Genomic DNA, 12,757 nt, shown 5'->3' with positions numbered 1-12,757 from the left:
CGCGGCAAGGAGGGCAGGTTGATCCTGACTAAAATGGGAGACACTGGGGGTGTCTGAAGCAGGGGATAACCTAATCTGGTCATACTGGCTGCTGTGTGGGAAATGAGTGTGTAGGGCAATGGGGACCCTGGTAAGCCATTTTCAGAGGCCCAAACAAGGAGATGGTGGCTCAGACCAGGGTGGTAGCAGGACTCAGGGTGGGAAATGGCTGAATATGTGATACATACCATCTGAAGGTGGAGGCAACAGGACTAGCTGATGGCTTGCACCTAGGATGTGGGGGAAAGAGAAGGCAAGGTGGACCCAAGGTCTGGGGCTGAGCCACCAGCCTGAGTACCTGATTTCTTTCTCTGGGTGAGTTGACACATGAGTCAGGAGCACGTGTGACTTGTGGGACAACAGACAGCACCCAGTCTTCTCCTCCAAGGAAACAAGCAACAGTAAGTGTAGCCACAGGCATTGTCTGGCCAGACATCTCCGGCCCATGTGCCCAGAACACAGTAGGAGCAGGTGGACCAGCGGGCACATGGCTGAGCCTTGGCTCGCATGTTCTGAAAGGCTCCAGGCTTCTGATCCGGGGAAGGTTTACTTTTCAGGGCCAGACAAAATCAGCTGCACCTCTACCATAATCAGACCACGGGCCTTACCTGGCCCTGGAAAAGGAGATATGCCACAGAGGGGTGTATCTGGCCACACACAGTCCCCGCCACAGCACCCTAATCTAAGTCTTTGGTGGGGGCCCTTCTGATGATACTCCTCTAATATCTGCACCTGGGGACTCTGACTCACCTCTCTATTAAGGGAAGAGAAAACAAAGGCAACTCAGGGGGTACTTCAGTTCAAGTGCAGATTCATCCGAGGACATCAGACACTTGACACAGAAAACGTTCTCCAAACTCCACATCAGTGCTGCTTCAGATTGCGACAGTGATCAGATATGAAAGGCGCCCCCGCGGCTCCACTCTGCGCCTCACTAGTGCCATCTTGTTCTGTCCTGACTCTTGTTCATCAACAGCCAAATAAAGTTCTTACTAAGAACAAGCCAGGGTCCCGGGCAGAGCAGGAGAAAAATATAGAATAAAAATCAAATCCATAAAAAAACCCAGACATACTGGTCTGATAGAGACTGGAAGAACCCCCAGGACTGTGGCCCTAAGACACCCTTGTACCATGGAACTGAAGCCATTCCCAGAGACCACCTTTCAGCCAAACAGCAGACTGGCCTACAAAGTAAACAGTAACACCCAAGAGGAACGAGCTCCTTAGAACAGTTCATTACATGAGACCAAAAGGGCAAAATCTGCCCAAAAGCAAAGATGAGAAAGCAGGAAGGGGTAGGAAATCCTGACAAAGGTAACAGGGAAACCAGGGTGGAAATGGGGCAAGTGCTGACACATTGAAAGGACTGCAACCAATGTCTTGGAACATTCTGTGTACAAATTGTTGAATGGGAAACTCTTTTGCTCTGAAAACCTTCACCTAAAACACAATAAAATATTTAAAAAAAAAAAAAAAAAAAAGAACAAACCAAAGGCCTGGACCCCTTCTGTCCCCATGTCCGTCTTCAACAGCAAAGGCGGTGGACACTGTCCATATGGACTGCTGCAGAAGTTCTTCGCCTTTGCCTTTTAAAGAGAGGGAGAAAAAACGCTTCCCATTTTTAGTAAACAATCATAGTCATGTGAACAGAGCTGGTTTTCGGGGCTCATGGAGCCCCCTGTTTTCAGTGGCTTTAGCTCTTAGAAAGAGCTTTTCTCTGCATTAAAGTTTTATTATACTGGTTCTCACCCCAAAGGCGGGTGGGAAGAAAAAAAAATCCCACTGTGCTATTCCTGAGCCTTGTGAATATGGGAAGAAATAACAAAAGAAAGAAAAGACGACTCGCATTTTAAGGGTCTGTTCAGGAGTCCTAAGTACTCAGCCAGTTCATAAATGACTTCATTCAAAAACTTCCAGCTTGCAATTCAGTCATTCTTCAATAAGAAATATATGATTTGCCAAACATGAAATGGAATCATTAAGCCCTGGGAAAGTCGGAGGCAAAGCAAAGTGGAGGCTGTGTGTGCACCGTGCTTTATTCTCCTTAACAAATTAGGCGTCTTGTGGAAGGCATTCCAGACAGATGCTAACATGGAGTTCTGCCTGGAAGAAGTATGCACATTGATCATCAAAATGCATGCAGCGGGACTTATTTCAGACGTTTAATTCCCCGTCCCACCCTGCCACAAACCGGCACACGCAGACAAAGGAAATTTAGTTTCTTCTCTTAGATTTTCCATATTTGCAGCTCTGCACAACACAGAATAAGCCAAACACAGAACAGGACTATTAAAGCAAAAAGTTCCAAAGTTATATAGAACTACAGAAAGGCCTAACGAGCCCTGGTTATGCATTCAGCCACTAACAAAACAGAAAGATCAGTGGTTCGAACCCACCTACAGCTCTCAGGAAAAAAGACTTGGTGATCTGCTCCTGTTAAGATTACAGCCTAGGAAACCCTATGGGGCAGTTCTATGCTATCATATAGGGTCACTATGAGTCAGCATCAACTCTATGGCACACAACAACAACAACAACATAGAAAGGCCTAGCAATTTACTTCTGAAAGATCACAGCCACTGAAAACCCTATGGAGTACATTACTCTGAAACACTTGGGGTCCCCATGAGCCAGAATTGATTCAACAGCAACTGGTTTGGTTTGTTTTTTTTGTACACACCCACCCTCCCTTCCACACGCAAATGAGTGCATGGAAAAACTGGTGAGTCCTGCACAAGGTGAGTAATCTAGTTAATAGTACTAGATTAATGTTGGTTTCCTAGTTTTGATGTTGTATTCTTGTTACAGAAGACGCTATCCTTGGGGGAAGCTGGATGAATGGTACAAGGGACTCTGTACCATTTCTGCAACTTCCTGGGAGTCTGTCATTATTTCAAGATGTTATTGTTGTTGTTAGGTGCCATCAAGTCGGTTCCAACTCATAGCGACCCCATGCACGACAGAACAAAACACTGCCTGGTCCTGAGCCAACCTTACAATCATTGTTATGCTTGAGCTCATTGCTGCAGCCACTGTGTCAATCCACCTCGTTGAGGGTCTTCCTCTTTTCAGCTGACCCTGTCCTCTGCCAAGTGTGATGTCCTTCTCCAGGGACTGATTCCTCTGGACAACATGTCTAAAGTATGTAAGACACAGTCTCGCCATCCTCGCTTCTAAGGAGCATTCCGGCTGTACTTCTTCCAAAACAGATTTGTTCTTTCTTTCGGCAGTCCATGGACTATTCAATATTCTTCTCCAACACCACAATTCAAAGGCGTCAATTCTTCTTCCATCTTCCTTATTCATTGTCCAGCTTTCACATGCATATGATGCGATTGAAAATACCATGGCTTGGGTCAGGCGCACCTTAGTCTTCAAGGTGACATCTTTGCTCTTCAACACTTTGAAGAGGTCCTTTGCAGCAGATTTACCCAATGCAATGAGTCTTTTGACTTCTTGACTGCTGCTTCCATGGCTGGTGACTGTGGATCCAAGTCAAATGAAATCCTTGACAACTTCAATCTTTTCTTTGTTTATCATGATGTTGCTCATTGGTCCAGTTGTGAGGATTTTTGTTTTATGCTAAGGTGCAATCCATACTGAAGGCTGTGGTCTTTGATCTTCATTAGTAAGTGCTTCAAGTCCTCTTCCCTTTCAGCAAGCAAGGTGTGTCATCTGCATAACACAGGTTGTTAATGAGTCTACCTCCAATCCTGATGCCCCGTTCTTCTTCATGTAGTCCAGCTTCTCGGATTATTTGCTCAGCATACAGATTGAATAGGTATGGTGAAAGAATACAACCCTGACACACACCTTTCCTGACTTTAAACCAATCAGTATCTCATTGTTCTGTCTGAACAACTGCCTCTTGATCTATGGAAAGGTTCCTTAGGAGCACAATTAAGTGTACTGGAATTCCCATTCTTCGCAACGTTAGCCATAATTTGTTATGATCCACACAGTCGAATGCCATTGCATAGTCAATAAAACACAAATAAACATCTTTCTGTGATTCTCTGCTTTCAGCCAGGATCCATCTGACATCAGCAGTGATATCCCTGGTTCCACGTCCTCTTCTGAAACCGGCCTGAATTTCTGGCAGTTCCCTATGATATACTGCTGCAGCCGTTTTTGAATGATCTTCAGCAAAATTTTGCTTACATGTGATATTAATGAAATTGCTCTATAATTTCCACATTTGGTTGGATCACCTTTCTTAGGAATAGGCATAAATATGGATCTCTTCCAGTCAGTTGGCCAGGAAGCTGTCTTCCATACTTCTTGGCATAGATGAATGAGCACCTCCAGTGCTGCATCTGTTTGTTGAAACATCTCAATTGATATTCCATCAATTCCTGGAGCCTTGTTTTTCGCCAATGCCTTCAGAGCAGCTTGAACTTCTTCCTTCAGTACCATGGGTTCCTAATCATATGCCACCTCTTGAAATGGTTGAACATTGACTAATTCTTTTTGGTATAATGACTCTGTGTATTTCTTCCATCTTCTTTTGATGCTTCCTGCGTCGTTTAATATTTTTCCCATGGAATCCTTCACTATTGCAACTCAAGGCTTGAATTTTTTCTTCAGTTTTTTCAGCTTGAGAAACGCCGAGTGTTTTCCTCCCTTTTGGTTTTCCATCTCCAGCTCTTTGCACATGTCATTATAATACTTTACTTTGTCTTCTCGAGCCGCCCTTTGAAATCTTCTGTTCAGTGGTTTTCCTTCATCAATTCTTCCTTTTGCTTTAGCTGCTTGACGTTCAAGAGCAAGTTGTAGAGTCTCCTTTGACAACCATCTTGATCTTTTCTTTCTTTCCTGTGTTTTCAATGACTTCTTGCTTTCTTCACGTATGATGTCCTGGATGCCATTCCACAACTCGTCTGGTCTTCTTTCACTAGTGTTCAATGTGTCAAATCTATTCTTCAGATGGTCTCTAAATTCAGGTGGGATGTACTCAAGGTCATATTTTAGCTCTCGTGGACTTACTCTGATTTTCTTCAGTTTCAGCTTGTATTTCAAGATACAGGTTTTAAAATAATGTCAAACGTGCTGGTCCCCATGGCAAATGGCCTCTGAACAACCATAATATAAGGTTTTCTCAGGTCTTTGAATCAACTACACAGCAACTAATAACAACAATATGCATAGCTGCTTTGGGACCAAACCCAAAAACCACTGCCATCAAATCTATTCCAACTCATAGCGACCCTATAGAATGGAGGAGAACTGCCCCATAGAATTTCCAAGGAGTGCCTGGTGGATTCAAACTGCTGATCTTTTGGTTAGTGGCCACAGCTCTTAACACTACACCACCAGGGTTTCCTGCTTTGGGACAGCACCAGGAAATAACCATAGCCATTTTTTTTTTTTTTATTGTTTCTCCTCAAAAAAGGTCTGATGAATCAAATCCCAGGGGTGACAAGAAATTAATTACCAGAGGAAGAGCTTAGAACACTGTGTCCTTAAGTCCTTGCCCCAAACCAGTCCTGTTGAAGACGAGGAGGTATCAGGCCTGTCTCATGGAAGGGTCTGCTGTCACAGGACCATAAATTTCCTCCACTCGCCAAGCCTGCCTGCAACTCCTGAGAGAAAGATCACCAGAAGTTCTCAAGCTTTAGGGTACTTCAGAGTCATGAGGAACTTGCTTAAAATGCTGATTCCTGGGTCCCTTCCCCCACAGATTCTGAAAAAAAAAAAAATTTTTTTTTTTTTTTTCTGAATGGGTGGATAAAGAATGGGCCCTAGGAATTTGCATTTGCAAGAAGAGCCCTGGGTGATTCTGACACAAGCCACATTTTTGGAAACACTGACAGACCTTGTCTGGGTTCCTGGGAACATGCCCTGGTTGACTCCCTGTCCACATAATAAGGTGTTCTTTGTACCAATGGAGAGAACCTCAGACCTCCACTTCTAATTGTGGAGCCAGATTTCTGCAACCTTGCCGCTTAGGGAAGGCTGAGGAAGGAGGCCTCTAGTATTGGCTCCTGCGGAGATTGTGAACACATGACAGGACAGAATGCAGAGTTTGGACTCTATCATCACCATGGCTACTTTTTACTGAGTGCTGATTGTGTGCTAAGCAATTATGTTTCATTTAATTCTCACAATACTGCTATGAGGGAAATGTTATTTATTATCCCCATTTTACAGATAAAGAAAACTGAGGCTCCAAAAGTTCCAAAGGTACAAAGTGATAGAGCCAGGAGTTGAACCCTGGCTGACGTGAAGCCTCCTCCTAGTTCTCATCTCCGCTAAGACGAAACACTCTGCTTAGATAATAACTGAAACTTGAGTTGGTCTTTTGAGGGGAGGCGGGCAGCAAGACAAGAAAAGGAAGATTTTCCCAATCCTTATTTCAGTATTTTTAATAATCTTTCCCAACATAAAACAAACAAACCCATTGCTGTTGAGTTGATTCCAACTCATAGCGACCCTATAGGACAGAGTAGAACTGCCCCACAGAGTCTGCAAACAGCAGCTGATAGATTCAAAATGCTGACGTTCTGGTTAGCAGTCAAGCTCTTAACCACTCTGCCATCAGGGCCCCAACATAAAGCAGATCTAAACCTCTGGAGGCCTCCCTCCCATGGGCCCTTCATGGCCCCTCACTTTCATCTTGGGTCCTGTTCTCTCCTAACCTTTCTCCTCTGTTCACCTTTTTACTTTTCTCCTCTTGTCCCCAAAGTCCAAAATTACAGGCTCCATACAAGACAGCTGAAGGTCTTATGATAGCAGTCTCCCTACGTTCCTTGTTCCTCCTGCTACTAATATAAGAATGTTCCCCTGCCATCCTATTATGATATCAGCCATCTGAAGAAAGGAGAATGACGTAGGTTCCTAGCAAGGCAAATGACCTACCATTTTCAAGAGGACACTGGGGAATCTTGTTTGCCTGAAGGTTCCAAATATAATCCATGTTCCACTCGAGGCACACTTGATGATCTTTGAAAGGGCGTTCGAAAGGAGGGACTGTCTTCAGCAGAGTGTAATTTGTTGCTACAGCATGTAGCAAGTTTTCCTCCCATTTAACATTCAAGTCGCCACCACCATATTTGTGAGTAATCCAGGCGCGTAGTATCACCGCGGATACCGAAATAGAGTTTCTGATGAAATAATCATCTCTGTAAACCATGATGCTTGGAAATTTCACATGCACTATTTGCATCCTGCTGGTGTGAAGATGTTTCTCGTTCTTCCACCTTTTTTTGTACACGGGAATGCTACTTCTGAACTCAGATGAAACAACCGCTTCCAAACTGACAACACATGGCTGAGAGCATAAATACTCAACTGAGACTTTGGAGACGTTGCGAACATTTCCTTCAAAGACAGTAAAATAAATAAAGTCTTTGTAAGCCGTGCTCTGCTCAGCTTTGGGTATCACTGACGTAGTCAAGGAAGTCTGCCTACCCAAAGACGGTACAAAATTCTGAAATGGAAAAAAAGAAAAAGAAATCAGAAAGGTGTAAGATCATAATTCAGGATACGATAACATTATTTTTCTTGAATAAAAAATATCAGTCTGTGTAAAGCAATGAATGTGGAAGATAAATGATGTCAAAACCAACACCCACAAATGAAGATTAGGCCACATCAAACGCTCTCCCCAGACTCAGCAGCATCTGCTAATTAAAATGTAACTTTTAAAGCTAACCCGTTGCCATCAAGTCGATTCCGACTCATAGCGACCCTATAGGACAGAGTAGAACTGCCCCATATGGCAATAATTTCAGAGTTGGTTTCCAAATGGAGGAGCTACTTCACAACAAATCGAGCAGCAGTTGAACCTACGTTAGATTAAAAAAGAGACGACCGAGCTTCAGATACTTTTAAACTATTTTCCTGTCTTCAAATGGGGGCCAGAAGCTACCAAATCAAATTGTAGGAGAAAAGTTCAAAGTGCACCCAGAGGGAACATAACAGGGATGCCCCTTTTTCTCCCTTAACTTCAGGGCCAGGGCAAAGAGTGCATGATGGACGGGCCAGCAGCAGGTTTCTGCTGCTTCAAATCATACACAGGCAAGCTTGGACCACGGACCGTGTTGTCGATTCTTCCACCATGGCTGACGCTATATGTGCCAAGAAAGATTTTAGCCGTGTGTATATTTACCTAGTTCTTTAAATAATGAAGCTTTCTCAATGTGGACATTTCTTTCTGAAGAAATCCAGGAAACTTGATCATGAGATCAAGGTAATTGTTTTGAACATAAGACACCCATGCATGTGTGCTAAGAGCTCTTCTAAACAGGAGTTTGTGATTGAGGGATCCCAAACCCAATAGCAAAAAGGTCACTTTGGTGGACTCCAGAGAAGAAAGAAATGCAGACTCCTTTCTTCAATTCTGACTTAGGGCTGTAGGCAGAGATGGATTACCCAGTAAACAAAGATGTGGTGAAGCCCATGTGAAATTGTGCCCTACAGATTAGTAAATAAACACAACTAAACCCATGCATACCTTGCTTACTGGTTAACCCACCCCTGGCTGCAGGAGAGGCAAAAGTGGACAAGACCTGGAGTGTATTGTTAGGGAATCGTGTTTACAAATCATAATGATACAAGGCAAAACATTGTCTGTGCCCCAGTAAAACTATAACCAAGTCCTAAGGGAGCAGGTGAGAGTTATTCCTACCAGGTAAGAGTAATTCTGACTGGGGAATTCTGGGACAGGCTTTATGGCAGAAACAGTCATTTCAATTGGGCTTTGAGGGATGAATAGAAGCTCTTCAGGTAGAGAGGAAAGGGAAAGGCACTGAAGTGTTCAAGGATGAAATAAATAGGAAGGCTTAATATAATTAAGATGTCCATTCTTCCCAACTTTATCTATAGATTGAACACAATCCCAATCAAAATGGACTTTATTTTGTAGATACTGACAAACTGATTCTGAAGCTTATATAGAAAGGCACTGCAAGTGGTGTGGACAACATAAGCAGAGGCAAAGAGGCAGGAAAACACATGCACATTTAGGAAACAGCAACGAGATCAGTTTGGCAGGAACCTAGAATGGGAGTATGAGACATGGGCATGAGTACTTATATGGGGATATGAGGTTGAAAGGAAAGGCAGGGTCCTGGCTCTGGAAGGCATTGAAAGCCAACCCAAGGAAGGTGGGCTATATTCTACTGACAGCAAAGAATCAACAAAGAGTTCTATAGGTAGAGGTTTTCTTTTAAAGCAATTTACAACCAATTAGATACAAGGCTAACAATCCATTAGAAACGAGCAAAAAACACAGACAATTCATCAATAAATAAATTCTCACCCAGTGCAAAAGAAATGCAAATTGAACTACACTCAGGTACTATTTTTAACCTTTCAGAGTCTTAAAAAAAATACTGTAGGGAGACGTACACTCTCGTGCACTGCTAGTGGGAGTAACCTCTATGAAGGCAATCAGGCAATCAGGAAGTATAAATCAATCAAAAGTATCAATGCACCCGCCCTCTGTTCCTGCAATTCCACTCCTAGGATTTTATCCTACAAATATACCCAAATTTGTGCAAAAAGAATGTGTGTAAAAGCTTTCTACCTCAGCACTATCTGTTGTAGCAGAATACACAAAACAACTGAAATGTCCGCTCATGGAGTACTACCAAACCAAAAGTCTGTTGCCCTCAAGTTGATTCCCGCACATGGTGACCCCATGTGTTACAGAGCAGGACTACTCCATAGGGTGTGCTTGGCTGTATTCTTTGCAGAAACAATTCACCATGTCTTTCTTCCATGAAGCCACTGGGTGGGTTTGAACCACCAACCTCTAGGTCAACAGCCAGTCACAAACGACCTGTGCCTAGTACCAGTAAAAAAGAGGAAGAACACATGTCATGTACAAATAATGGAATGAGCTCCAGAGTTAGGGTTTTGTTTTGTTTTTCTTAAGAGCAAGGTTTTAAAGTATCATTTAGAATTTTTAAAAAGGAAAATACATATTTGTTTGAACACACACAGTCTTAGCTGCTGGCAGTGAGAACAGGGTGACCAGAAGATGGGGCTAGAAGATGTCTGCCCTTATATCCTTCCATATCTTCTGAATTTTGTACCCTGTGAATGATTTTTTTTTTTAAAAAAAAAGGGCAGCGGTGGGAGGAGGGAGAAAAGCAACGGTCCTAAGATGTGAAAATGGAAAATGTAGCTTCTCCAAACGTCAGAGGGAAAATAGGGGAAGGGCTGGCCATTCCTTTGATTAGTTATGGGAAACCTGTGGGAAGAAATACGTAAGGTGGGGTATACAATCCAAACTGTCTACCCACGCAGGGAGAGGCTTAATTGTTTTATGTTCTCATTTATACTGACAAATTACAGGGGGAAAACAAATATCAAATAGTCTTATAATTATCAGTAGAGAACGTTAGAGTGGATGAGCCTTGGTGATGAGTCGGCCCTCCCCCGCATTTCTTTAGACAAGGAAACAGCAAGAGTTGACATTCTCCGAGGTGACCCAGCAGGTAGGTTCGCGGTGGCCAGCCCAGAAGCTCAGGTCTGTTTCTGCACTGCCACGTTCCCCACGCCATGGCACCTAAGAGCAAGACTGTTTCATCTCTGCCTTGGTACTCCGGGCTGAATTCTGCTTTCGCCTGAATAGAGATACATCCAGCATTTATCTCACAAGTGGAGGTTTGTACATTTGACCAGATGTGCAGAGATGTAGCCCCCCTTCTCAAGATGAGAATCAAGTTTTTAAGCCCAAAATAACCAAACACCAAATCCTTTTCAGCCGAGTGGGAAGCGACCCCAAGTGTTTCAGGGTAGAACTGCTCCCTAGGGTTTTCAATAGCTGTGATCTTACAGAACTGGATCGCCAGACCTCTCTTCCATGGCGCCACTGGGTAGACTCAAACTGCCAATCTTTAGGTGTAGCAGCCAAGGGCAGGCTGTTTGCACCACTGAGGATTTTCTAAGACCACAACAGAGTATACCCAAAGCCAAAGGCCACTGGTGATAATGGAAGCTAGACCACAACAGCGTCTGATGGGTGGCTAGCACTTCTCATCCCAAAGCAATGAGCCACATGCTTCCCTTTCTAAGTTCCATGAGAAGGAGACATTTCTTTCTTTAGTAAAACAAGAGGGAGCACAGAGTCCAGGACATACTGTGGTATGTTAAATATCACACTGTGTTCTTTTTCAAAGAATAACTCCAAACCTCTTCCTCATATTTTGTAAATGTATACCTTAAAAATGGCTATGCGCTAACAAAATGTATTAAGAAAACGTTCTGCATCCCAATTTGGTGAGTGGCATCTGGGGTCTTAAACACTAGCAAGCAGTCATCTAAGATGCATCAATTGGTCTCAACCCACCTGGAACAAAGGAGAATGAAGAACACTAAAGACACAAGGTAAAGATGAGCCCAAGAGTCAGAAAGAGCCACATAAACCAGAGACTATATCAGCCTGAGACTAGAAGAACTAGATGGTTGCCCAGCTACAACCAGTGACTGCCCTGACAGGGAACACAACAGAGAACTCCTGATGGAGCAGAACAGTGGGATGCAGACCTCAAATTCTCGTTAAAAAGACCAGATTTAACGGTCTGACTGAGACTGGAGGTACCCGGGAGGTCATGGTCCCCAGACTCTGGAACCATTCCCGAAGCCAGCTCTTCAAATAGGGATTGGACTGAACTATAAGACAGAAAATGATACTGGTGAGGAGAGAGCTTCTTGGCTCAAGTGGACACATGAGACTGTGTGGGCAGCTCCTGTCTGGAGGTGAGATGAGAAGGCAGAGGAGGACAGGAGCTGGCTGAGTGGTCATGGGAATACAGGGTGGAGAGGAAGAGTGTGCTGTCTCATTAGGGGGAGAGCAGCTAGGAGTACATAGCAAAGTGTGTATAAATTTTTACAGGAGAGACTGACTTGATTTGTAAACTTCCACTTAAAGCACAATTAAAAAAAAAAAAAGCTATGCCCAGTTCTCCCATAATTTTTTTGTTTTTGTTTTCTATAACATTTTTAATGTCAATGCTAGGAACTCTAACAGTCCTTGGGTGGCACAGTGGTTAAGCAACCAGTGATTAACCTAAAGTTTGGAGGATCAAGTCCGCCCAGGCGAGTCTCAGAAGAAAGCCCGGAGGATTACTGCCATTACAAACCCTATGACGCAGTTCTACGGTGACACACGTGGGGTTGCCATGAGTTGGACTCGACGGCAACTGCTTTGCTTTTAGTTTGCTAGGAACCCTGGTGAAAAGCTCTGTTATACAGAACGCTGGCAGAAAGGCGATCTGATTTCACTACAAAGTTCAGTTAATAATAATCATTTTCTCTATGATTGCTAAAAATGCACCTGACCACTTTTCCACGTTAACGAGCATGCCATCTTGGGCACACTTTCAATTCTGCTGCATGACCAACAACTTGCCTGACCTCAGACTCATCACTGTGGAGATCAGTGGTGACAGCCGAGGATGAAGAAGGTTCAGAACACTTGAGTGTGTGCCTTCTCCAGGGTCTTCCCTCGATGATGTATTTTAAAGAAATTTTCCTATACTTGTGCGGAGATCATTTTATTTTGGTCTGCTTCTAAGTGTCAAGTGCAGTAAAAGTAAATCCAAGGTCATCTGGGGTTCTAGACTTATGCTATCTAAAAGGTTTTCACTGGCCAGTTTTTTCAGAATAGAGTGCCAGGTCCTTCTTCCCAGTCCGTCTTAGTCTGGAAGCTCTGCTGAAACCTGTCCACCATGGGTGACCCTGCTGGTATTTGACATACCGGTGGCAT

The 12,757-nt window shown here is 43.6% G+C and overlaps 1 protein-coding gene across 2 annotated transcripts in view; it reads right to left on the bottom strand.

Annotated features, from left to right (window-relative positions):
* SEL1L3 (SEL1L family member 3) overlaps positions 1–12,757 on the bottom strand; it is a 234,388-nt gene that overhangs the window by 119,721 nt on the left and 101,910 nt on the right. For both annotated transcript variants that reach the window (XM_049886395.1, XM_049886394.1), the window contains exon 2: positions 6,898–7,468. In XM_049886395.1, coding sequence (XP_049742352.1) covers positions 6,898–7,204 — 307 coding nt within the window. In that variant the 5' untranslated portion in view covers positions 7,205–7,468. The remainder of the gene's footprint in view (positions 1–6,897; positions 7,469–12,757) is intronic.

This window comes from Elephas maximus, chromosome 5 (genome assembly GCF_024166365.1).
Source record: "Elephas maximus indicus isolate mEleMax1 chromosome 5, mEleMax1 primary haplotype, whole genome shotgun sequence".
NCBI classification, from domain to species: domain Eukaryota; kingdom Metazoa; phylum Chordata; class Mammalia; order Proboscidea; family Elephantidae; genus Elephas; species Elephas maximus.
This window is presented reverse-complemented; position numbering and strand designations above follow the sequence as displayed.